The 25,612-nt window shown below is 39.0% G+C and overlaps 1 protein-coding gene across 4 annotated transcripts in view; it reads left to right on the plus strand.

Moving 5' to 3' along the window:
- Window positions 1-1,476: 1,476 nt before the first annotated feature.
- The window catches only part of ARHGAP5 (Rho GTPase activating protein 5), a 99,033-nt gene continuing 74,897 nt past the window's right edge, over window positions 1,477-25,612 (plus strand). For 2 of the 4 annotated variants that reach the window (XM_066277681.1, XM_066277684.1), the window contains exons 1-2: window positions 2,098-2,328; window positions 13,178-17,059. In XM_066277681.1, coding sequence (XP_066133778.1) covers window positions 13,346-17,059 — 3,714 coding nt within the window. In that variant the 5' untranslated portion in view covers window positions 2,098-2,328; window positions 13,178-13,345. Of the gene's footprint in view, window positions 1,567-1,832; window positions 1,946-2,097; window positions 2,329-13,177; window positions 17,060-25,612 lie in introns of those variants that run through there. The other 2 variants (XM_066277683.1, XM_066277682.1) reach the window with 2 other exon arrangements.

Below are 25,612 nucleotides of genomic sequence, written 5' to 3' on the forward strand. Positions count from 1 at the left end.
AGAACTGCTTTTAAATGCATGATCTCTCCAGCCTATACAATCAGTATGAATGCTAGCACCATACTTTGAAGTTCCCACTCCCCCTCCCTAATTTTCTCCTTTATTCTTTTTCTCCTTTTCTCCCCTCGACATTTGCTTGCTTGCATTTCAAGTTTTCTTTAGGTCCTCTTCCCTGCCCATGGCTTGTCACTGAAAGAAAGTAGTACCTACAGACCTTAACCTATTCAGTACCATTCAGATGCAAGAAAGAAGCTCGAGTAAAGAATTTTAGTGACGCCTTTCTAAAATTAGAAAGGTTGAGAAATTAAACATCTCTCTCTTGCTTTTGTCTGTTGTGTTTACCTTTGAGATATATGGAGAGATATAAGGGGAACAACCGAACTTCTACAGGAATTATGTGACAGATTTACTAACAAATATTTTCTAACAGATTTTAAACAAAAGGCAGTTTTTTGTTTTTCTTTATTCAAAGACTGTAAATGTATGTAGTTGGCAGCAGTTGCATTATTATAACACTAAAAAGCAACCCTGGCTAACTTCAGTACGTTATATAACAGAGATAAAGAATAAACTGAATTTAAAAGTCTTTTTATACTTTAACTTTACTGATTATGAACTGCTTTCAATATAGGAAACGAATCTTTCCCCACAGAGAAATTCTAGCCTGAATTACTTACTTCATTTAGAGTTAAAAGCGAATTGGGGTAGATTTATGTTTTTGCTCATTTTTTTTTTTTTAATCTACTGGCAATTATCTTGAGTCTTCTAAATAAAACAGATTCAGATGACCTTGGGAAAGTCACAAGACTTCAGTTTCAGTGGTAAAGGGAAAGGCACTTTTTCTACTGTTCTTTCTACACCAATCAATGCCAATGCCCAGATGAAAAATACACCGAAAGCCTAGGGTACCCCAAACTTGTGCTGTTTCAAAAATACTGAATATATTTAAAGCAGCATAATAAAATCCAGGTTGGGCTGGTAGTGGTGTGAGCAGGGGTCTTTTGGGCCACCCTTATACCCAAATTGCGCTCAATTTCCATAAGAAGAGACTAAACCGAAGGCCTGAAGCCTCCCGGTGCCGCGTCCACAGAGAAAAGGATTCTTCTGGCTCCCATGGAGTTTTGCCTTCTGGGTGAGTACGCCACCAGGTCCCAGGCGGATGTCTGTAGTTGGCGAACGATCCCCAGGCAGAAAGCTGGCTGCACACAGGAGCATACACGCCAGTCCCTGCGAATGAGGTTGGCCGTAGATTTTCCTCCCCGGAATTCTTTAATGCACAGAGACCGGGGGGGGGGGGGGGTATCAAGAATCATTCAGTGCCCACGCGACGTTTCGCAACGGCTAACACAAAGTCAGGTTCCTTTGCAGTATGTAGTTCGCTCCATTTCGGCCAGAAACCGGAACAGAAGGAAAGGGAGAAAGCAAGGAAGGTTCAGAGACAACCGGGCTCAGGACTGCACAGTCTGCAGCTTCTAAAGCGTGGAGGATGGGACAGGGAAGGAGCAGAATACTGAGACAGGAGAAAGCTAGGGAAAAATACTCACGCCAACGGGTAAAAGGGAAAAGGTGAGAAGGAATGGAGTAGAAGAAGGAACCAATGGATGGGAGAGGCGGAGGAAGAAGGGGGAGGGGCAGAAGCCAATGGGGGAGGGAGCCTGGACGCGAGCGAGGACGCGGCTCCGCGCTTGCTCTCCTCCCTCCCACTCCAGAGCTCGCGCCTTCCGCGGCTCCCGGGAGACGAGGGCAGGGGCGGGGCCCAGCTGGGCGCGAGGCGCGGGAGGCGTTGCGAGGTGAGGGCGGCGGGGGTGGGGGGAGTTGTGCGGAGGGAGCGGCGGGCACGCGCGCGCGCGCCCCGCCGAAGCTGCGCGGCCGCTCCGCCCCCGGCCGGGTGTGTGGCTGCGCGCGCGCGTGCGTTCCGGCGGTGCGCGCCGGGAGAGATGCTGAGGTAAAGTTCGGGAGAGGGAGAGGGAGAGAGATCCGTCAGCGTGAGGGAGCCCGAGTGGCCGCCATTACTGAACCCCGCGCGGCGGCCGGCGCAGGGGAAGGGGGGAGGGACGGGGCCGCCGCTGGTGGCGGGGAGGGAGGGAGGGTGGGTTCCCCGGCAGCGGGAGCCGTAGGGCTTAAGGTTTCGGGGCGTGTGTGTTGGGGAGCGCGGGGGAGGTGGCTGAAGGGACGCGGCGCTCGGTGAGCGCGCCGGGGAAGAGGCGAGCCGAGAGTGGAGGAGGCGGCGGCGGTGGCGGGAGCGCTCCCCAGGAATGTCGCTGCCGCCGCCACCGCCACCGCCGGGGCCGCTGCCGCTGAGGAGACGGAGGAGACCGACGCTGTTAGGTAGGACCTTGCGCCCACCCCACCCCGCTCCTGCGGGCCTGCCCGCTCGCCCCCATCCCCGCCCCGCCGGGGACCCTGCCGCCGCCGCCGCCGGTTATAACCAGTTCGAGTGGCTGGGGCCCCGCAGCCGCGGAGGGAGCCTGGCCCCGCGCTCCGTCCTTGCGGGCGGGAGGGGGGGACCGTCGGCGTGAAGGGCAGAGAAGCCGAGGAAAGGGGCGCTTTCTCCACAGGTGACGGGCGGGGGTCGGCGAAGGCCTGGTGTGGCCGGGATCGCGCCGGCCCGCCCGCAGCCCGCTGCCCGCTCGCCTTCACTTGCCGGGGTCTCGGTGGTACGTGGGGAAAGGGAGGTTGCGGTGTCTGTGGGCCGGGTTGCTGCTAATGAGTTCCACCTGGAGGGGGAGAGGGGATGGGCGCTCATCCGCGGAAACACGATCTCGTGCAAACTTAAGCGCGTTTCAGGGGACTCGGCCCTTTCACTTTTCCCCGTCTCCCCCCGTCCGCCTCGGTTCTCTTCGCCCATTCCCCTGCTGCTGCTGAAACTCGGGGGACGGTGTGAGAAGTTGCACTGCGCAGCTAAAACGTGCGGTCCGACCGGCTGGCTGTCACCGGGAGTTTTCGCTGGAATAATACCTTTAGGTTCTCCCTCTGTTTCCACTAAAGAAAAGTATCGGGGTGGGGGCGGGGAGCCGCGGGAGCGCGCGCGCACTTAGCACACAGAAATGCCCTCGCGCCCTCGCAGCCGCCCTCCGCAGCGTTATTGGAAATGCTAGTGAGGCTCTGGGTGTAGCTGAAGCTGGAAGGTGCTGGGAAGTGAAGGCAAACTAGCAGGACGTTTAGTAAAATTTCGAGAAAGTTGTATGGAAGACGCTTATACTTTTACCAGATGACAAAGCTCTAGCTTTGGCCCCTGCCTAATATTATGGGAATTTAAATGTTTTAAAGTTAGACCAAAGTAGGCTTGCAGATGGTGTATACGCGCGTTTTTAAGTTTAAATTACCAAGATGATTTGCTTTTTCCTTTGTGATCGATAGGAAACGATATAATTAAAAGAATGTAGAGGCGTAAAACAGTGAACTATGTCGTTGTGTTTACTGGTCTTGGCTTATGCTGCCTTCTACAGGTGTTGGGGGCAGGTATTCAATTTGAACAATATATTAGGGGGTGTTTACTGACATTGAGGACCTCATGCACTTTAGGGACTATTTCTCTAAATCCCCATGTAAAATTTTTTTCTAACCAAAAATTTGATCTAGATGCAACTATTCAGGAAAACATTTGGTTAAGGTATCAGTAAAGTGTGTTTGGAAATGTTTTACTGTCAATTTCAGTTTGACTTTAATATGATAAAACTGCTCTTTTTTTTTAGATAGGCATTCTGACCATATATGTAACCTACTAGACAGTTTCCAGATTAAGGTTTTGCTTCCATTTTAGATTGCTTTCTCATTTTTGGCTCCTCTTTGTAATTGACCCATATTTCTTATATCTATAGTACAGCAAAGGAAGAGAGTGGTAAGCGCAGATCACCAAAAACTTACATAGGCCTTGGAGTATGGATGATTAAACATACACCATTGGAAAGCTGGTATACCTATGCATGTAACTTTCAAGAAATAGCATTATTGACCTGAAAAACTTAAAGCAGAAATTGGAATGACATAGATGACACTAGATAATCAATGTGGTTGTCTTGTGGAGTCTACATATTTTTACCCACCCCAGCAGGTCTGACTTTATTATTTTTTGTACATTGTAAGAACATTGGGGAATGGGGTGGGTTACACTTTGATATGAGGGAATTGTCACAGAATTATGATATTTTTACCAGTTTTTAAGCACTCTTATTTCCCATTTAAGTTACTTTAGCAAGTTAAAAAATATATGCAAAGTTACTATCTTAATTCTGTCCCATGGTACTTATTCTGAATGTTTTGAAACTCGCCCTACCCCCTTTTTTCTGTTTGAAAGGCAAGTTTAGTACACTTACTCCTTTGGAGAAAATAAATTATTTTGACCTTGCAAGTTAATAGTTTTTAAGGAATGCAATTCCTTTTTTGGATTTGAAGCTTTAGAATAATAGTTTTGTAACTCACATTTTTTAGTTTAAAAGTTATGTCTCATGAAAACTATACTAAACTTTTTCAACATTAGCAAGACTTAACTGCCTTTATGATATTTTCTAGTAGCTACAGAATAAGTTTTAATTGTCACAATTTCAGTTTTTATGGATATTATTTTAAGCCATCTATTTGTCAGATCCATGATTTAGCAAATAATATAACTGAAGGAGCACTGTGTAGTGTTCTGTTTCAGTAATGTCTATGATCCTAAAAGGTGTTTGTGAAATACATTTAAAACATACCAAGGGAATTTAGTTTTTAAAAGAAATGTGCAGTAACTTTGATAAAGTGATCCATAATTTGATGATTTGAGTAATCAAGCTCCTATTTGTTTTAAGTGAAGGTTGTTATAGATTGTTTTATCAAGACAGGAAAGGGTATATTAGAAATTAAAGATATATGGTAAGGATTTTTAGTATTAATTAATTGGATTTCTGATTCTGTTCCTTGGAGTCCTTATGGATTTTTTCTGGGTGTCTTGAGATTTCCTCTAACAACCCACCCATTACAAACAAAGTCAGCTTCTATATTTATCTGTTAAATGTATTGTACTTAAATATAACTCCTTAAAAAAAGAAATCACCTGTGTTAAAAAAAATTGAAAGCCTCTGATTTTGTTACTCTTGAATTCACTATGCCTTTATTTAGCTTAGCACTTACTGTATCCCTGGCCTTGATAAATTAGAGATGATATAGCTCAGGCTTAAACTGAAGAGGTAGTTAACTATAATTTTATCAGTAAATAGTTACAAGTACTAAGAGATGCAGAAAAGAGAACTATTTCTCTCAAGACATCCTTAAGAATTCCTTTTTTTTTTCCCCCCCAAATGAGAAGCAGGAAGCAGAGGGACAGACTCCCACATGCTCCTTACCGGGATCCACACGGCATGCCCACTAGGGGGCGATGCTTCTTTGGAACTGGAGCCATTCTAGTGCCTGAGGCAGAGGCCATGGTGTCATCCTCAGCCCTCAGGCCAACTTGCTCCAGTGGAGCCTTGGCTTCAGGAGGGGAAGAGAGAGAGGAGGGAGAAGGGTGGAGAAGTAGATGGTCGCTTCTCCTGTGTGCCCTGATCGGGAATCGAACTGGGGATGTCCACACATTGGGCCAATGCTCTACCACTGGCCAGAGCAGAAGAAAAATTTGAATTTGGATGTTTTAACTGCAGAAGTTTGAATGTAAGACAGTACACAGGGTTGGTATTCTTTTACTGTTTTGGAGCTTGTCTGTCCATAATACCTGCAGTCAAATAAAATATGTTGTTAATGTTTGGTCATCCCTGTGTGTTTTGCTTCTTAGAATTAAAATTATTACTTGGGGGGAAAATTATACGTAACTAATTTTAGGGTTAAATATGACCAGTGTGTGTCACTTGGTTTGATTCTCAAGCTTTTCATTAATAGTAAAAAGTGAATTTTCATTTTTCTAGCTTCATATTAGATTTAACCTATTTTATTATTCCCGATCAGTATTTTATTAAGTGGCTGGGCACGGTGAGTGATACAGGGAAGTATAAACTATTGCAACTTTAATAGGGCTTATAGCTTTGTTGGGGAGTTAGACAATTTAGGAATAGTTAAATGCCAGTTCAAGGCAGAGTAGAAGAACCATATACGAGCAGTACATACTGCTTTAAAAACTGATATTAAGAGATTTAAAGGAGATAACATTTGGAAGTTTCAAAGGAGTGGGATAAGTGAGAAAAAAGGACATTTAGGTAAGTTGGTGACACTGGACCAAAAGCACAGGGAAGTACAGGATAGGTTGGCAGGTGAGGGAAAGATGCAAGGTAAAAATTTAAGAGCATCAATTTGTACCTTATGAGCTACATTGAGAGATTTGGGGGAAAGTATTAAAACAAGATTAATTGAAAGAGGGAGAAGTAAGTCATGTTTTCATTATTGTCTGTTCTCTTTGCTGTATTTGGTATTGTTAAATGGCCTGGGAAAAACTCCTACCTTGGTTTCTGATATAGTTCAGTTAATTTTTTTTTCTTTTCAGAATCAAGATATTTTTGTGTGTATGTATGTATGTATATATGTATGTACTCATTGCTTTGGCTGACTAGAGAACCAGTGGAAAATTAACATTCCTATATCTGAGAACTTAAAAGGTCCAGATTTCTATTCTTTATTAACTATTTAACTTCTCAGATGTTTCTTTTGAGTATTAAATCAAATGATGTCTTAAATAATTTTCTAAAGTTTATGATCTTAAATGTATTACTAATCTTAATCTTGCCCCATTTCATTTCTGTATTTTCATTTGTTTTCAGGAATAGTTACCTGAAACTTGAGTGATACCACCATTTACTGCTTGGATTTAGTTTTTCATAAAGAATCATTGACTTTCTTTTTTTTTATTTCTTATATCTTGCAGCCAATCACCAAATTCTTGTTGTCTTAGTTTTTTCTTTTTAGTTCAGGTGCTTTAAAACCTCCAATATTTGTCCATTTCTTGGGCTTTGTGCTCCACCAAATCTAAATTTGTGTTACACTTTAATCTATAATGTCTTGTTATTGCTTATTTCAAGATCTAATTCTTCTGCCCTTGAAAACCCTTGATAGTCATATCTTATATCTTCAGAAATAAAAGAAATAAGAAATGTCTCTACTTTCAGAAATAGTAATTTCTACCACTCTACCCTAATCACACACCTGGAATGACTTCTACATATTTAAATCTAAATCCAATTTATTTTTCAAAGTTTACTCAAATCCTTACTCGTTGAAATTTAGAGGTCTGCAGATTTTGGTTTCTGGGCCAAGTCCTCCCTTCTGCCTATGGCTTTTCACATTTTGAAATAGTCAAAGAAACAATTAAAAGAATAATATTTTGTGATATGTTAAAATTAAATGAAATTCTCGTTTTAGTGTCCATAAACACAGCCATAGTCATTTATTTAATTACTATGTATAGCTTTTTTTGCACTATGACTGCAGAGTTGAATAGTAAAAGACGCTTTATGGAACGCAAAACCTAAAATATTTACTGTCTGGTCTTTTACAAAAAAAGTTTTCTAAGCCCTGATCTATTCTGATTGTGCTGATCCTTCGTTTATTTGAATTCCTATTTCATTTATCATTTCCAAAGAAAACACATTGCCTTTGTCTCTAACTATGGTATTATAGTTAGTGGGGAAAGTGCTTTTGAGCCTAAAAAAAATTCATACCTCTTTTTAAAGTCTAAAACCCTTCCTGAGATTTTTACTTTCCTCTTAATGTTCCCATCATTAAGAAAATTGTTAAACCTTACCTAATGTAGTTTGTGTAATGAAAATAATGGTTTCCCTCCTCTGTAGCATGCAGTATTGAATGTCAGATTACTGGAAGGGAGGTGAGCATATTCACAGCACTGGTTTAGTGGGCTTCTGTCTACATACCTTTGTACCCTCAAAACCTTTTGACATGAAGCTACACAGATAGTAGCTAAGCCCAGTAAATACTTAATGAGTTGTTTACATAGGCTGATAAAAATAAAATGACCTTTGGTTCTTCTGTTTTAACAAGAAAAATAAGGAAATGGTCTAAGAAGAGTATAATTTTTTATTTTTGACAATTTTTTTATTTTTTATATTTTTTAAAATTGAATTTATTGGGGTGACACTGATTAACAAAATTATACAGGTTTTAGGAAGAGTTTAAAATAACATTCACACCAAGGCCTGCCTCAGTGACATAACATGTTAGAAGAAAGTGTTGATTAAATAATAGGCTAGGCAGTTAATCTGTTTGGGAATGGTTTAGGTCATTGGTTTTTAAATATTAACTGAAACTTTTTTTCAAGTAGTAAATACTTGAAATATCAAAAGGTAAAGATAGGTAAAGGCAGAGTTATGTTTGCAGAGTAGGGTTTGAGGAGCTTCCAGAGTATTACCTACTAGGACCCTCCTGGAAATACTACCATTAAAGTTATAATAGTTATAATTTGTATTAATGGCAGACTATAGTTCTTGGAGGGGAAAAACTGGACTTTTCATAAGAATATTCTACTGTAATAGACCTTATGGGCCCATAACAGTATGTGGTTTTTGTTAATTGTGACTACAAATGCGACTTCAGGATGGCCTGTTGTTTTAGGATCTAAGTTTGGAAATTGATTTAATTATCAAATATTTGAGTACCTACTATGTTTCAGGCACTGTTCTGGGTGCTGAGAGTATGGTGAAAAAACAAATAGTTTAAAAATCCTAACAGTTTAGTTCTAGAGCCTACCAAGATATGCTTCCAGGTTATCTAGTTACTACATAAACTGGTGAAAAAACTTTTATTTATTTATTTTTTTGGTGACAGAGACAGAAGGACAGACAGATAGGGATAGACAGACAGGAAGGGAGAGAGACAAGAAGCATCAATCCTTCTTGTGGCACATTAGTTGTTCATTGATTGCTTTCTCATATGTGTCTTGACAGGGGTGGGGGGGTACAGCAGAGCAAGTGACCCGTTGCTCAAGCCAGTTACCATAGGGTCATATCTATGATCCTGTGCTCAAGCTGGATGAACCTGTTGCTCAAGCCCTAAACCTCCAGGCTTCGAACCTGGGCCTTCCACCTCCCAATCCTACGCTCTATACACTGGGCCACTGTGACAATTGGTGAAATTTTTAATAGATTCTCTTTTCATTCATCTGGTGATAATCTTGTCCAAAACTAATTCATAGGAATGATGACTCTTTTAATGTTTCTTTCAACATTAAGACTGTGTGCTTGGTCAAAGAAAATATGGAATATGATGGACTCCAACAAATTACAATGTTTAATTACTTAGTTATGTGTTAAAATAACGTTTTCATTTCCTCTTCTAATTTTTCACAGCATTAATAGCTTTAGGAAACCTTTTAGATGAATAAATTACAGGACTTATTTAGTAAACATTAACATATTTTACTTTTTTATTTGCCAAACAATTAAGAATTTGATTTTACTAATATTTATCAGGATTCCTGGATTTATTGAGTAGTTGCTATGTGGGAGACACTGTCCTAGGGTCTTGTGATATATTAATGAAATACAGACATGTGTTTTTGTGGATCTTTATTAAGCCTGAAGTGGGGTGGGGAAAGGGATAGAGGTAATGACAAGTAATAAAGAAGTAAGTTGTATACTAGATAAGGAGTTAAGCAAGGGGAATTTGGTGGAGAGGGGAAGGTATTGGGAAAAGTCAGTGCAAAAGCAAGAACATACTTAATTTACTGTGACTGGAGCAGAATGAGAGTGGGACAGATAGCATGAGAGTAGGTCAGAGAGAAAGGATTGGAAAAGGCAGATCTTACAATGAGTTGTTGAAAGGACTAGTTTTACTTTTAGGAGCCACTGGAGAGTTTTGAGCAGAAGAATGGGAGGCTCTGATTTATATTTTTGTTTTTTTTATTCTTTTTCAAAGTGAGAAGAAGGGAGATAGACCCCTGCATGCACCCTGACCAGGATCCACTTGGCAACCCCCATCTGGGTCCGAGGCTCACAACTGAGCTCTCCTTAGTGCCTGAGGCGGAAGCCATGGAGCCATCCTCAGTGCCTGCGGCCAACTCCCTCCAATCCAACCATGGCTGTGGGAAAAGAGAGAGAGAGAGAAAGAGAGGAGGGGCAAGAGAAGCATATGGTTGCTTTCCTGTGTGCCTTATCCGTAATCAAACCCAGACTAAATGACAAGATAACCTGGAAATGTTTTCTTTGAATATATGTACCCTGATTTATTGATGTCACCCCATTAAAATAAAAATTTATAAAAAAAAAAAACCCAGAACATCCACATGCTAGGCCGTGCTCTACCACTGAGCCAACTGGCCAGGGCCAACATGTTTTAAAAGGAACAATTTGGCTCTTCATAAACTGGGGAAGGGGCGGAGTGGAAGCAGTAAATTAGTTTAGAAGCTTTGGAATAATCTAGGGCCAGAGATGATGGTCAGTTACAGCACTAGGTTGAGGGAGGGTTGGAGAAGCAGGTGGTTGCCTCTCCTGTATGCCCCGACTGGAATTGAACCAAGACTTCCATTCTCTGGGTCAACACTACTACTGAGCCAGTGTTGGTCAGGGCCTATTTCTTTTCTTTATGTTCTTTATATAATTTCTTTTCTCTGTAGTAGATAATTTTCATGTATGTTGGTATATGTAACTGAATATTTTCCCTATCTTGTAAAATTTTAATGTGGTAGAAATTTTGTATTGTTTTTGATTCAAAAGATTGTGAAGAATCTCCATATAAAATTTATAAGAGACTAATTTGTTGTGCCCACATAAATAACCTAATTTAAATTACATGGAATTCTTAAAAGTTGTGTAATGTTGCTGGTATATAAGATACTTCTAAAAGTTTGTCTCAAATATATAATACAAAATTCTTTTGCTTGTTGTTTCTTAAATTGGTTCATTTGAACTACTCTGAAGAAATAAATACAGTGATTTCTGTATTTAGAACATTTAGAAATAATTTGACAGTAAATTATGTCTCTTGAATCTATTAAGAAATTGGCGCTTAGATTGTGTGTGTGTGACAGAGATAGAGAGAGGGACAGATAGGTACAGACAGGCAGGAAGGGAGAGAGATGAAAAGCATCAATTCTTAGTTGCAGCTCCATAGTCTCCTTAGTTTTTCATTGATTGCTTTCTCATATGTGCCTTGACCTGGGACTACAGCAGAGCAATTGACCCCTTGCTCAAGCCAGTGTGACCTTGGGATCAAGCCACCGACCATGGGGTCATATCTGTGATCCCATGCTCAAGCCAGCGACCCCACACTCAAGCTAATGATCTCGGGGTTTTGAACCTGGGTCCTCCTGGTCCCAGTCCAACAATTTATCCATTGCGCCACCACCTGTTATCCAGTGCTATAACTCTGGTGAGGTGGCACTTAGATTTTTTAAAACTCATTTACTTGGCCCTGGCCAGGTTGCTTAATGCGTAGAGTGTCGTCCCAGCAAGCCAAGGTCATAAGTTCAGTCCTGGTCAGGGCACATATACAAAGCATCCAGTAAATGCACAACTAAGTAGAACAACGAGTTGATTCTTCCTCTCTCTCTCTCTCTCTCTCTCTCTCTCTCTCTCTTTCTTTCTCTCTCTTCCCCTTCCCCTCTCTCCCTCTCTCTCTTCTTCTCTCCCTTCCTTCCTTTTTCTCAAATCAGTGGAAAAATTATTTATTTTACAAAAGTGGATTTGTAGATATGAAATAAAAATTGGTCCTTCACCTTAGGTAGTCTGAGAAGCATTGATCTAGTTAAATACTATCATTATTTACACTAACTGTCCATTTTTTCTACTTCCCCTTTTAAATATTTGAATATCTTGCCTGCCAGGCAGTGGTGCAATGGCTAGAGCATTGGCCTGGGACACAGAGGACCCAGGTTTGCAACCCCGAGGTCACTGGCTTGAGCAAGGAGTCACTCACTGCTGTAGGTCCCCCCCCCCACCCCGTCAAGGCACATATGAGAAAGCAGTCAATGAACAACTAAGGTGCCACAACTAAGAATTGATGCTTCTCATCTCTCCCTGCCTGTCTGTCTCTATCTGTCCCCCTCTCTCTCTGTCACCAATATATATATTGAGGGGATATGTGTGTGTGTGTGTATATATATATATATATATATATACACACACACACACACACACACACACACACACACACGGTCTACCGGAAAGTTCTGTCCATTTTTGGAATAAAACAAAATACAAATTTTTCTTACCATCAATAAACTTTATAAAATAATGTAATTGCCATTATTATTAATTATTTCTTGCCAGCATGAGGACAATTTGTATATTCCATTTTTGAAAAATGTTTTATCTTTTGATGCGAAAAACTGAACCAGTGCTTGTTTGATATCTTCTTCATTTTTGAATTTTTTACCCTTCAAAAAATTTTGTAAGGACAAAAACAAGCGATAGTCGGAGGTGCTAAGTCCGGGGAATATGGTGGATGCGACAGGCATGCTTCTGTAGCATTTCTTCCTTGTTGAAATTCGTAAAAATTACAGTGGCGTAAATGAACTTTAATCAGTAGCCATGGGTACACTATGGCTTCACACATAAGACTAACGTGAATCAACTTTGTTTTAGTTAATTTGCTACGTCAGTATGTATACATTAAGTGATAAAAATAGGCACACATGCGCCAAATAAACATGTGCTTGTGTGTCAAAACTTGTGATAGAAACGGACAAAACTTTCCGGTAGACCTTATATTTGAATATCTCAGTTTTCTTTGGGCATGATATTTGATAGATTTCATAGAAGTGTATTGAAACTTATTGAAAAAAAATTTAATTCTAAAATCTTACTAATAAAGTCATAAAAAATTTTATTTTAAAGAATAAGTTTCAAGGAACCAGATTATAAAGCAGGTTTTTAAAGGTTGTGAGGGAGTTGTTAAAGCAACTAGGACATTTTAGTTATCACCAAATATGCCCTTACTGTTATAGAAGGCAGGAAAATTGAGGGGCTAGTTGTTATCTTAAACTTAAAGGAAAGAGTAGAGATGTAAGGTACATTTGGTATATAAGAGCTTATTTTAAAGTTTATGAGATACTAAATTTTGTGTTAGTTATTTTAATTGTTAGAATTGCCTTAAATTTTGAGATCATTTTGCATTTATAACAATAAACCATAGACTAGGGTAATTTCTTAAAATACATGTAACATTATTAACTTGCGTGATGCTTTGTTATGAACATCTTTAGTATGTATATAATTTAATGTGCGTGAGTCATGATTAACATTAGTCCTTTTTCTCCTCTTTCCAGGAAGATGATCCATTTGATCTTGAAGACCTTTCTGCACAGAAATGAGGGAAATACAAAGAACCAAATATAGTTCTGAAATTCAGGATCTGTATTTTGAGATGATTTTATTTTCAGAATGAGAAGTATATCTGGTTACCTTTATGAATGTAGAGACATGAGAAGAGAGTTATGATGGCAAAAAACAAAGAGCCTCGCCCCCCATCCTATACGATCAGTGTAGTTGGACTCTCTGGGACTGAAAAAGACAAAGGTAACTGTGGAGTTGGAAAGTCTTGTTTGTGCAATAGATTTGTACGCTCAAAAGCAGATGAATATTATCCAGAGCATACTTCTGTGCTCAGCACCATTGACTTTGGAGGACGAGTAGTAAACAATGATCACTTTTTGTACTGGGGTGATATAATACTAAATGGTGAAGATGGAGTAGAATGTAAAATTCATGTCATTGAACAAACAGAATTCATTGATGACCAGACTTTCTTGCCTCATCGGAGTACAAATTTGCAACCATATATAAAACGTGCAGCTGCCTCTAAATTACAGTCAGCAGAAAAACTAATGTACATTTGCACTGATCAACTAGGCTTGGAGCAAGACTTTGAACAGAAGCAAATGCCTGAAGGGAAGCTCAATGTAGATGGATTTTTATTGTGCATTGATGTAAGTCAGGGATGCAATAGGAAGTTTGATGATCAACTGAAATTTGTGAATAACCTTTTTGTCCAACTATCAAAATCAAAAAAACCTGTAATAATAGCAGCAACTAAATGTGATGAATGCGTAGATCACTATCTTAGAGAAGTTCAGGCATTTGCTTCAAACAAAAAGAACCTTCTTGTGGTGGAAACATCAGCACGATTCAATGTCAACATTGAAACATGTTTCACTGCTCTGGTACAAATGTTGGATAAAACTCGTGGCAAACCTAAAATTATTCCCTATCTGGATGCTTATAAAACACAGAGACAACTTGTTGTCACAGCAACAGATAAGTTTGAAAAACTTGTGCAGACTGTGAGAGATTACCATGCAACTTGGAAAACTGTTAGTAATAAATTAAAAAATCATCCTGATTATGAAGAATATATCAACTTAGAGGGAACAAGAAAGGCCAGAAATACGTTTTCAAAACATATAGAACAACTTAAACAGGAACATATAAGAAAAAGGAGAGAAGAATATATAAATACCTTACCAAGAGCTTTTAACACTCTTTTGCCAAATCTGGAAGAGATTGAACATTTGAATTGGTCAGAAGCTTTGAAGTTAATGGAAAAGAGAGCAGATTTTCAGTTATGTTTTGTGGTGCTAGAAAAAACACCTTGGGATGAAACTGACCATATAGACAAAATTAATGATAGGCGAATCCCATTTGACCTCCTGAGCACTTTAGAAGCTGAAAAAGTCTATCAGAACCATGTACAACATCTAATATCAGAGAAAAGGAGGGTAGAAATGAAAGAAAAATTCAAAAAGACTTTGGAAAAAATTCAGTTCATTTCCCCTGGGCAGCCATGGGAGGAAGTTATGTGCTTTGTTATGGAGGATGAAGCCTTCAAGTATATTACAGAGGCTGATAGCAAAGAGGTGTATAGTAGGCATCAGCGAGAAATAGTTGAAAAAGCCAAAGAAGAGTTTCAGGAAATGCTTTTTGAGCATTCTGAACTTTTTTATGATTTAGATCTTAATGCAACACCTAGTTCAGATAAAATGAGTGAAATTCATACAGTTTTGAGTGAAGAACCTAGATATAAAGCTTTACAGAAACTTGCACCTGATAGGGAGTCTCTTCTACTTAAGCATATAGGATTTGTTTATCATCCCACTAAAGAAACTTGTCTTAGTGGCCAGAATTGTACAGACATTAAAGTAGAGCAGTTACTTGCCAGTAGTCTTTTGCAGTTGGATCATGGCCGCTTACGGTTGTATCATGATAGCACCAATATAGATAAAGTTAATCTTTTCATTTTAGGAAAGGATGGCCTTGCCCAAGAACTAGCAAATGAGATAAGGACACAATCCACTGATGATGAGTATGCTTTAGATGGAAAAATTTATGAACTTGATCTTCGACCATTTGATGCCAAGTCGCCTTACTTAAGTCAGTTATGGACTGCCGCCTTTAAACCACATGGGTGCTTCTGTGTATTTAATTCCATTGAGTCACTGAATTTTATTGGGGAACTTATTGGAAAAATAAGAACTGAAGCTTCTCAGATCAGAAAAGATAAATATATGGCCAGTCTTCCATTTACATTAATTCTGGCCAATCAGAGAGACTCTATTAGTAAGAATCTACCAATTCTCAGGCACCAAGGGCAACAGTTGGCAAACAAGTTACAATGTCCTTTTGTAGATGTACCTGCTGGTACATATCCTCGTAAGTTTAATGAAACTCAAATAAAGCAAGCTCTAAGAGGTGTATTAGAATCAGTTAAACATAATTTAGATGTAGTGAGCCCAGTTCCCACCAATAAGGATGTATCAGAAGCTGACTTGAGAATTGTCATGTGTGCTATGTGTGGTGATCCATTTAGTGTGGATCTTATTCTTTCACCCTTCCTTGATTCTCATTCTTGCAGTGCTGCTCAAGCTGGACAGAATAATTCCCTAATGCTTGATAAAATCATTGGTGAAAAAAGAAGGCGAATACAGATCACAATATTATCATATCATTCCTCAATTGGAGTCAGAAAAGATGAACTTGTTCATGGATATATATTAGTTTATTCTGCCAAACGAAAAGCATCAATGGGAATGCTTCGAGCATTTCTGTCAGAAGTTCAGGACACCATTCCTGTACAGCTCGTGGCAGTTACTGACAGTCAAGCAGATTTTTTTGAAAATGAGGCCATCAAGGAGTTAATGACTGAAGGAGAACACATTGCAACTGAGATCACTGCTAAGTTTACAGCACTATATTCTTTATCTCAGTATCATCGGCAAACTGAGGTCTTTACACTGTTTTTCAGTGATGTTCTAGAGAAAAAAAATATGATAGAAAATTCCTATTTGTCTGATAATACAAGGGAATCAACCCATCAAAGTGAGGATGTTTTTCTGCCATCTCCCAGAGACTGTTTTCCCTATAACAACTACCCTGACTCAGATGATGACACAGAAGCACCACCTCCTTATAGTCCAATTGGAGATGATGTACAGTTGCTTCCAACGCCTAGTGACCGTTCTAGATATAGATTAGACTTGGAAGGAAATGAATATCCTATTCATAGCACCCCCAACTGTCATGACCATGAACGCAACCATAAAGTGCCTCCACCTATTAAACCTAAACCAGTTGTACCTAAGACAAATGTTAAGAAACTTGACCCAAACCTTTTGAAAACAATTGAAGCAGGTATTGGTAAAAACCCAAGAAAACAGACTTCCCGGGTGCCTTTGGCACATCCTGAAGATATGGATCCTTCAGATAATTATGCGGAACCCATTGACACAATTTTCAAACAGAAGGGCTGTTCTGATGAGATATATGTTGTCCCAGATGATAGTCAGAATCGCATTAAAATTCGAAACTCATTTGTGAATAACACCCAAGGAGATGAAGAAAATGGATTTTCTGATAGAACCTCAAAAAGTCATGGAGAACGGAGACCTTCAAAATACAAATATAAATCTAAAACCTTGTTTAGTAAAGCCAAGTCATACTATCGAAGAACACATTCAGATGCAAGTGATGATGAGGCTTTCACTACTTCCAAAACTAAAAGGAAAGGAAGACATCGAGGAAGTGAAGAAGATCCACTTCTTTCTCCTGTTGAAACTTGGAAAGGTGGTATTGATAATCCTGCAATCACTTCAGACCAGGAATTGGATGATAAGAAAATGAAGAAGAAAATCCACAAAGTAAAAGAAGATAAAAAGGTAAGTTTAATTTATAGTAATGTTTATTAAGATGTTTGTTTTTATCTTAAAAAATTTTTTTTTAAGATAATGGATTTGACATTGGTGAGAACTTAAGCTGCCTTCTGTCATTTTGTAAATAAAATTATCAGCTCTTTAAAAATTTCTGAATGTTTTGTGAGGGAAAATGGTATTTTGTTACTGATTGTATTGAGTTTATGCCTTATCTTATTTGGGGTAGTTTAATTTCATATTCTTCAGCATGAAAATTCTTGGTGAATGTATTCTCTGTATAGAAACTCAGATATAAAGTGATTTTTTTTTGTTTTGTAAGCATTGCATTTGTCTTTTCCATCTGACCTATCAGTTTTGCAATATTAATTTGATGCACCTTTCTCACTAAAGCATATTTATTTTTTATTTTATTTTTTTGTATTTTTCTGAAGCTGGAAACGGGGAGGCAATCAGACAGACTCCCGCATGCGCCCGACTGGGATACACCCGGTATGCCCACCAGGGGGCGATGCTCTGCCCATCTGGGGTGTTGCTCTGTCACAGCCAGAGCCATTCTAGCACCTGAGGCAGAGGCCATGGAGCCATCCTCAGCGCCGGGGCCAACTTTGCTCCAATGGAGCCTTGGCTGTGGGAGGGGAAGAGAGAGAGAGGAAGGAGAGGGGGAGGGGTGGAGAAGCAGATGGGCGCTTCTCGTGCGTGCCCCGGCCGGGAATCGAATCCGGGACTCCTGCACACCAGGCCAACGCTCTACCACTGAGCCAACCAGCCAGGGCCCACTAAAGCATATTAACAGTACAGTAAGACTGCAGTAATTTGTCTTAGAAATTTATTAACTTTTCCAGGCAACTTCTTTGTGGATAGGGGAATAATGCCTACTGACTTACAGAATAGTTTAAGTTTGAATTGTAGAATTCTGTCCAAATAGCAAGTTTTTGTCTGTTATATTTTAAATAGTTACTAATTTAGTATTAGAAACTGAAACATGTATGCTATTAAAGTTGTATTTAGTAGTTTTTATTTTTATTAAATATTTTTTCACAGTGGTACCCTAAGCACCTTCACTTCTAATTATGTTTGACACTTGAGAGTACATAAACTTTTATTCAAGGTTTTTATGGTTTTCAGGTAGGATTCAATAGGTTTTTATTCTACATATTGATAATTTTTTCATTTGGTAACTCCATAGTCTTAATATTTACTGCAGCTGACTGCTGTTTATAGTAAGTCCAATCAATTAAAGATACAGATATTTTGGATAGTTGAGCTACATTTAATAATTTCTGCTCTACAGTTGGGTAGAAGCCATTTTATTTTCTAAGTTTAAGCTGCAGTGTTTCCTTATTTTATTGTTGTTCTTTCGATTAGGAATGTAAACTGTTGAAATAAGACAACTAGATGTACAGCATAAACTCAACTCAAGACACTACTAACTACATATCTCCGGCATCTTTTAAGTCACCGTTATCACTAGTCCTCACTACATATTTTATTACTGCCAAAGTACTTAATTATTTTTCTTTTAATTTTCTTATGTTATAAAACTTATGCTTATTAACAAAGATAACATCCACAATCTTTCTATTTTAAATTGCTTTTATTTTTCTGTTATTTACTATTCTGTTGTTGTTTTGTTTTGAGAGAAGGGGAGATAGATTCCCGCAGGTGCCCCAACCAGGATCTACCTGGCAACTCCCTTCTGGGGATAATGCTCTCCATCAACTGAGCTGTTTTTAGTGCCTGAGGCTGACTCACTGGGGCCAACCCACGTATTCTCACCGCCTGGGGCAACGCTGGAACTAGTAGAGCCACTAGCTGCTGGATGGGAAGAGGAAGAGAAGGGGGAGAGGGAGTGGGAGAGAAGCAGAAACTCTCTTCTCTTGTGTGCCCCAACTGGAATTGAACCCAGATGTCCATGTGCTGTCCATATGACATTCTATCCACTGAACCAGCTGACCAGGGCCTATTTTTTCATTTGTGATCACAAGTCTACTCAGTTGTTTTGCTAACTTTATTTTGATATCATTTCAACTTAGAGAAAACTTATTGAAAGAGTAAAAGAAAATTATATTTCTTGTCACAGAAAAAGAAAGAGAAGCTCTTATATACCTTTCATTGAGATTTGCCATTTGTTTACATTTTGTCCTACTTGCTTGAGCTGTGTTTGTGTGTGTGTTGGTGTTTCTTTGTTTTTTAGCCCTTTAAAATCAAGGTGGAGATATTGAACTTTTTTTTTTTACCATTAAATACTTTCATACTACCTAATAATAAGAACATTCTCTTAAATCACAACAGTACAGATACCAAAATCAGGAAGTTTAAGAATGATGCAGTACTATAGTAGTCTTCGCTTATCTGCAGGAAATACATTCCAAGACTCTCAGAGGCTGCCTGAAATCATGGATACTACCAAATCCTGTATAACTGTGTTTTTTTCTATACATATCTATGATAGAGTTTAATTTATAAGTTAGCACAGTAAGAGATTAACACTAATAATAAAAAAAGACAGTTATAAAATATGCGGTAATAGCCTGAGCAGGCGGTAGCGCAGTGGATAGAGTGTCAGTCTGGGATGCGGAGGACCCAGGTTTGAAACCCCAAGTTCGCCAGCTTGAGCACGGACTTATCTGGTTTGAGCAAAGCTCACCAGCTTGAGCCCAACGTCACTGGCTTGAGCAAGGGGTCATTCGGTGTGATGTAGCCCACTCCACCTCTCAGTCAAGGCACACATGAGAAAGCAATCAAAGAGCAACTAAGGTGCCACAACAAAGAATTGATGCTTCTCATCTCTCTCTCTCTCTCTCTCTCTGTCCCTCTCTCTGTCACATACATAAAATATGTGGTAATAAAAGTTAATGTGAATGTTGCATTGTTGAGTAAAGTAAGGGTACTTGAACATAGCACTGTGATACCAGGACAGTTGATCTGCTAACCTAGCTGGCTGTAAGTGACTAATGATCTGGTGGCATGCACAGTGGGAATATACTGGATAAAGGGATAGTTCGTGTCCTGGGCAGGATGAAGCAGGACAGCAAAAGGTTTCATTACTCAATGTGCAATTTAAAACTTATGGATGGTTTATTTCTGGAATTTTCCACTTAATATTTCTGGACCAAGATTAAAGGGCACTGAAATTGTGAAAAGGGAAGCTGTGAATGGGGGGCAGAGTGACACGACTGCTATTTAATCTACAACCTGTGTTCAAAAAGGTAAAGACAACATTATTAGAACATAGATTTTTTTTTTCTTTTTCTTTTTTTCTTTATTCATTTTTAGAGAGGAGAGGGAGAGGGAGAGAGAGAGACAGAGAGAGAGAAGGGGGAGGAGCTGGAAGCATCAACTCCCATATGTGCCTTGACCAGGCAAGCCCAGGGTTTCAAACCAGCGACCTCAGCATTTCCAGGTTGACGCATTATCCACTGCGCCACCACAGGTCAGGCAGAACATAGATTTTTGAACATTATGAATCTGTGTCCCAGTAACGTCCTTTTTATCTTCCTTCCAGTATACCTAACTTTTATTTAGTTGGAATTAGTGTATATGTATTGATTTTTTACTTAGTCATATTCTTCCATATTGCTCCTTAGTCTTTCAAAATTATACTTTTAGTCATTACATAATTTTCCATTTCGTGAATTGTATCAAAACTAAATGGTTAAGCTTCCAAATTTTAAATTTTGCTGTCTTTTATTGCAGTGGCCAATTAATTTGCTTTAAAGTTTGTTCCTTTTGGATTATTTCTTTAGGATAAATGTACAAAAGGCATGAGTATTTCAGTGGCTTGAAACTAAGAAATTCTGAGCACTGTGAAGGGAAGCAAGGTGCCAAATTTGTATTTATATTCTGAAATTTTTAACACAGTCCTTGATTCCAGTTTATTAATGATAATGTTCTTTAAATTGAATTAAAACTCTTCACATCTGATTTGCCTTAGTTACATAACTATTGATTCAAAAATGCATTTTTTAACTTTTTAAAATCTCTTAAATCTGGATGTGTTTAGCAATTGCGGACATGTTATAATTTAAATAGCATAGGTTTTGTTTTTAGAGTACATAAAGCAGCAGTGCCGTTTTTAGTCACTGGCATCTTAAATTCAGATATTACAGTAATTTGTTTTTAATTTTGTTATTCCTAGCCACAGACACAAATGGGAGTTAATATCAGACCTAGATTCTCTTCCCCCAAACTTGCAAATGATTTATATATTTGATTCAGTGCTTTGTATAATATACCTCTTTCATTTGATGTCAGTCTTGCCTCACTTGTATTGAAATGAGGAGTTGGCTATGAAGTGCACTTAAAATCTGCTCTCTTGATTTTGCTCACAGTCTTCAGCTATCCTACTTTTAGAGCTGTTATAGAATTTCCTTGTGCTTTTATATAACATTGTTTTAATTTTTAGATTAATGTGTTATAATACTGGAACTCTTAAGAACATTGGAGAAATATTTTAGAAGTTTTTATATCTATAATTTTAAAATCTAGTGTCACTTAAACATTTGGTTTGGGGACTTACAGTCTTAAAAAAATTAACATAGGTTACAGTGCAACTTCATAGGTACAGTTTTGTGCCACAGTTATATTTTAGGGCTTTGTATTTATGTATTCACAGTGAAATACTCTAGATCTTTCTATGGCTAGCAGTTACTCGTGGTATGTATTTTTTAAGCATTACAGAAAGGCTGGAACCCTTTAGTGTAGATTAGTGTGTTATAAAGTAGCGCACCTCAGATTCTGAAAGGCACTGTACCTCATTTCATCAAGTTCATGTAGAGAGACACCCAGTCCAGATGAATTTTGAAGAGTTTTGGTACCTTACAACATCCCTACTGGTTCTATTTCCTAAGTCAAATCCTTGACTTAATTTACTGAGGAGTATGAGGCTGTTGTCTAAGGTTATTAACTTATAACATGTAACACAGTGGTCCCCAACCTTTTTGGGGCCACAGACCAGTTTAGTGTCAGAAAATATTTTCATGGACTGGCCTTTAAGGTGGGACAGATAAATGTATCACGTAACCGAGACAAGCGTCAAGAGTGAGTCTTAGACGGATGTAACAGAAGGAATCTGGTCACTTTTTAAAAATAAAACATCGTTCAGACTTAAATATAAATAAAACGGAAATAATGTAAGTTATTTATTCTTTCTCTGAGGACCGGTACCAAATGGCCCACAGACCAGTACCGGTCCGCGCCCGGAGGTGGGGACCACTGATGTAACAGATATTTAACAGACAGGAACAAACCTTGCTATAAAATTGATTAAACATGGTACAAGACAATATTAAAGTAAGAGGACCAATCGCTGCAGATAATAGGATTGTTAGGGTGACTAATTAAACATTATTTGAAAACTAGTTTTCTGACTGTTCAAATTATTTTTTCTACAAACCTTCTACAATCTTCACAAACCTTCTGCAACTTACATAAACCTTCAACTTTCATAAACTTATCCAGAAATAACTGGCCTTCACAACAACGTGCTTTTTCATTTTTCTTTCAAAAATATTTCCATACCTTATACCTTCTATTATCAAAACCATACAATTCCTTTCTAGTCAGAACTCTCAATTTCAAAATCTCAACCTTTAGTGACAATTAAGTTGACTTTTGTTTTCCTCTAGTTTTCCTTTTCCCAAAGTCTGATTAAAAGAGTCCTTAGTTTTTTATATATTCGCCATACATAGACCAACCAGCTTCCGGTTTGTGGTTGGAGTAGGGCCCTCTGTTTTTCTACCTTAGCAGCAGTGGGAGTGGTCAGGATTACAGTGTGTGGACCTAAGTCAGTCCTTGGGTGATATAATGCTGGAAGCGCCTCTTGACAGTCTTTGAACAGTTTGCTGAGTAACCTGTAAATCCTGCAATTACTTAGGGAAAGGTTGGTGATGTTTCTTTTACTATTTGATTCATGCATTTTACTTGCCTGGACTTTTTGGTACCTGTTGGCATTGGTTTCTAATTATTATTGGGTTCCTTTCTTACTGGCCAAATCCTTTTTCTAATAGGTTTCAAATATACATTTGGCAATAAGGGTCCCAAGACCCCACTGGTTCTGGGTGGCATCTATTCATTTGAATTACTATGTTCTGATTTTGAGGCAGACTGGAAAAATATACAATTAACAATAAAATTCAAATAGCTAATGTTAATAAATACTGTAATTAGCATCTTAATACAATAAAGTGACTAAAGCCTACTAGATTATTAAACAAAAATAAAATTCTAACTAATATAACAGGATTCAAAATAAAATTCTTACAGTCAGAAATGTTCTTAACATGTTAATGTAACTTCACTAAGTCTGAGAAATGTCCTAAAGAACAGGAGTTACACATATTCAGGAAAAGTTCACAAGGCATTGGAGTTGTGCTCACATTTCTACACTTTGCAGCTAGAGTTTAAGTCCTAGTGACCACGGCTTCTAGTTGGAATTAGGAGCAGCTCCCAGCCTCCATGGGCATTGAGACAAGAGGAATAAAGGAGACACTATACATTAAATAAAGCAATAAAATCAGTCTGTCAATACCCACAGTAGAGATCTTCAAGGGATAAATAAAACTCAAATATTCAGGCAAGGCATAGTAAATGGCCCTTGTGTTCACAAGAAATGAGATCAGTTTACCTGCTTCTTGGGAGGTGAACTATCTCGTGAATGATGTTGTGAGATGGGGCCGATGGCAGGCCTTGGGCACCTTCTATCCTTCAGTGGCAATTCCCAGCATGCTGGGCAAGGTCAGGTCACAGGTAGCTGGAGCAGGGCTAGAAGAGACTGAGCCCTCCCTCTATGGAGCAAGGGGCAGCTTACCTTCTCGTGTCCGTTTTTCCACAGCGAAGACATTTCCTCTGGTGGGGCCGAGAAGCCTGGCAGGCCTCAGTTCAGTGACCTTTCTTTCCACTCTTGAAGCAGGGCCCTGCTGGAATTCTATGAAGCCCTTTCTGGGCGCTGGAGCCTTTATGAGGGAATGCCAAAAGCTGGTATTTCCAAGCCTCTTAGCAAGACAATGGGACTTCTAAGCAGGACTTGAATCAGTTTGCCACCTGTAAACTAACTGCCTTGCATTGAGCAGCTAAATACAATTTTCACAAAATTACTTTCCCAATAGTGAGTTGCTTTAGCCTATATGAGGTTTCCAGTTTTTCCCGCAATTCCCTGAAAATTCTTTTTACAGTTTTTACTATTTTGGTTAATGCTGTGGGTCTTCCTTATGAACTTTATGTCTTTTACGTAACTGAAAAACTTGGAGAGACTCCAACACCCTTTCTGCCTGTGGGAGAGTGTTGGAACTTTTCCTCATTTTTACACAGTGGGGGCAACAAGCCATCATCCCCAACACACAGAGAGCTTATTTTTAATTTTATTCCCAATAATCCTATTACTTATGATTCTATTACTCCTTCTGGAGTTGGCAATTTAATTTAAGAAACTGCCAATTAACTAGTATGGTCCACACCTACAGTTTGTTAATTTTCTAAATTCCTTTTCTTTCATTTATGCATTTTTTTAAAGCAAAGTTTCAATTTTTAGTACTATCCTTACCCTGTAATTTCTAAATGGGAAAAACCTTTTTGGTCTGCCTGTGGACATTTGAAACTAATTTCTATTCTACATTTTAGTTATTTATCCTTACTTTATTGCTCTTTTCTGTTGCTCTACACACAGCAGGCTGAATCCTAACCTAACAGTGCGCCTGGAGGCAGCGGACTATTTACTGTTTGCCTGCCAGACGGAACAACGATGGAGGGGGAGGGACCATGCTACTCTGCACCTCGTGTCGCCGCTCCGTTTTTCTCTCACTCAAACTGCTTACTTGTTAGTCCTTTTGCTCCAGAGTTTGGAGAAACCCTTTTAATTTGTAGGCTCCGGTTTTCTTTCATTTAAATCGCTTGCTTGCCAGCCCTATCAGTATTGAGCAAGCTTTTAAGCCACTGTGGTGGATTCATTGTTAAATTTAGCCACCGATCAATGTATGGAAACTGATCGGGACAACATGGGTTCCCAATTACTATATTCCAGGCTGTCCTTATTATCCGGGGATTAGAATTCTCGGTTGCTGTTACTTATTACAAAACTGAAACTTGTTTCAGGAGAATCTAAGAATTAGTGCACCAATAAAACAAATATAAAACAGTTAACTAGCACCCGGAATAAGAGGGTATTTGACTGTAGCGATATTAATTATTACACAAGACAAGGGGAAGAAGCCAACCGAAGAGAATATTTTCCTTCAGGGGAGAAGTCAGATAGAGTGCCCAGAAGGTAGATTTTGAGAACAAAGAAAGTCACTTAACAGAGCTTTTAGTCAGAAACTTCCAATCTTGACACAAAAAACTCGAACAGACACATTTAGACATTGAACAAAGGACTTATACACAAGCAATGCTCATCTATTTCAATTAAATAATACCGGATAATTTGATGAATGAAGACAAAGCCTCACAGAGGAGGGGGAAACTCCTCCTCGTGGCCTCTCAGGTGCATGCAGGTCTCGGTGCCAGATATTTCTTAACCAGGGGTTTTAGAAACAGAAACATTAAAATAATGACTGAGATCTTGAC

This window comes from Saccopteryx bilineata, chromosome 4, assembly GCF_036850765.1.
Source record: "Saccopteryx bilineata isolate mSacBil1 chromosome 4, mSacBil1_pri_phased_curated, whole genome shotgun sequence".
Lineage (NCBI taxonomy): Eukaryota > Metazoa > Chordata > Mammalia > Chiroptera > Emballonuridae > Saccopteryx > Saccopteryx bilineata.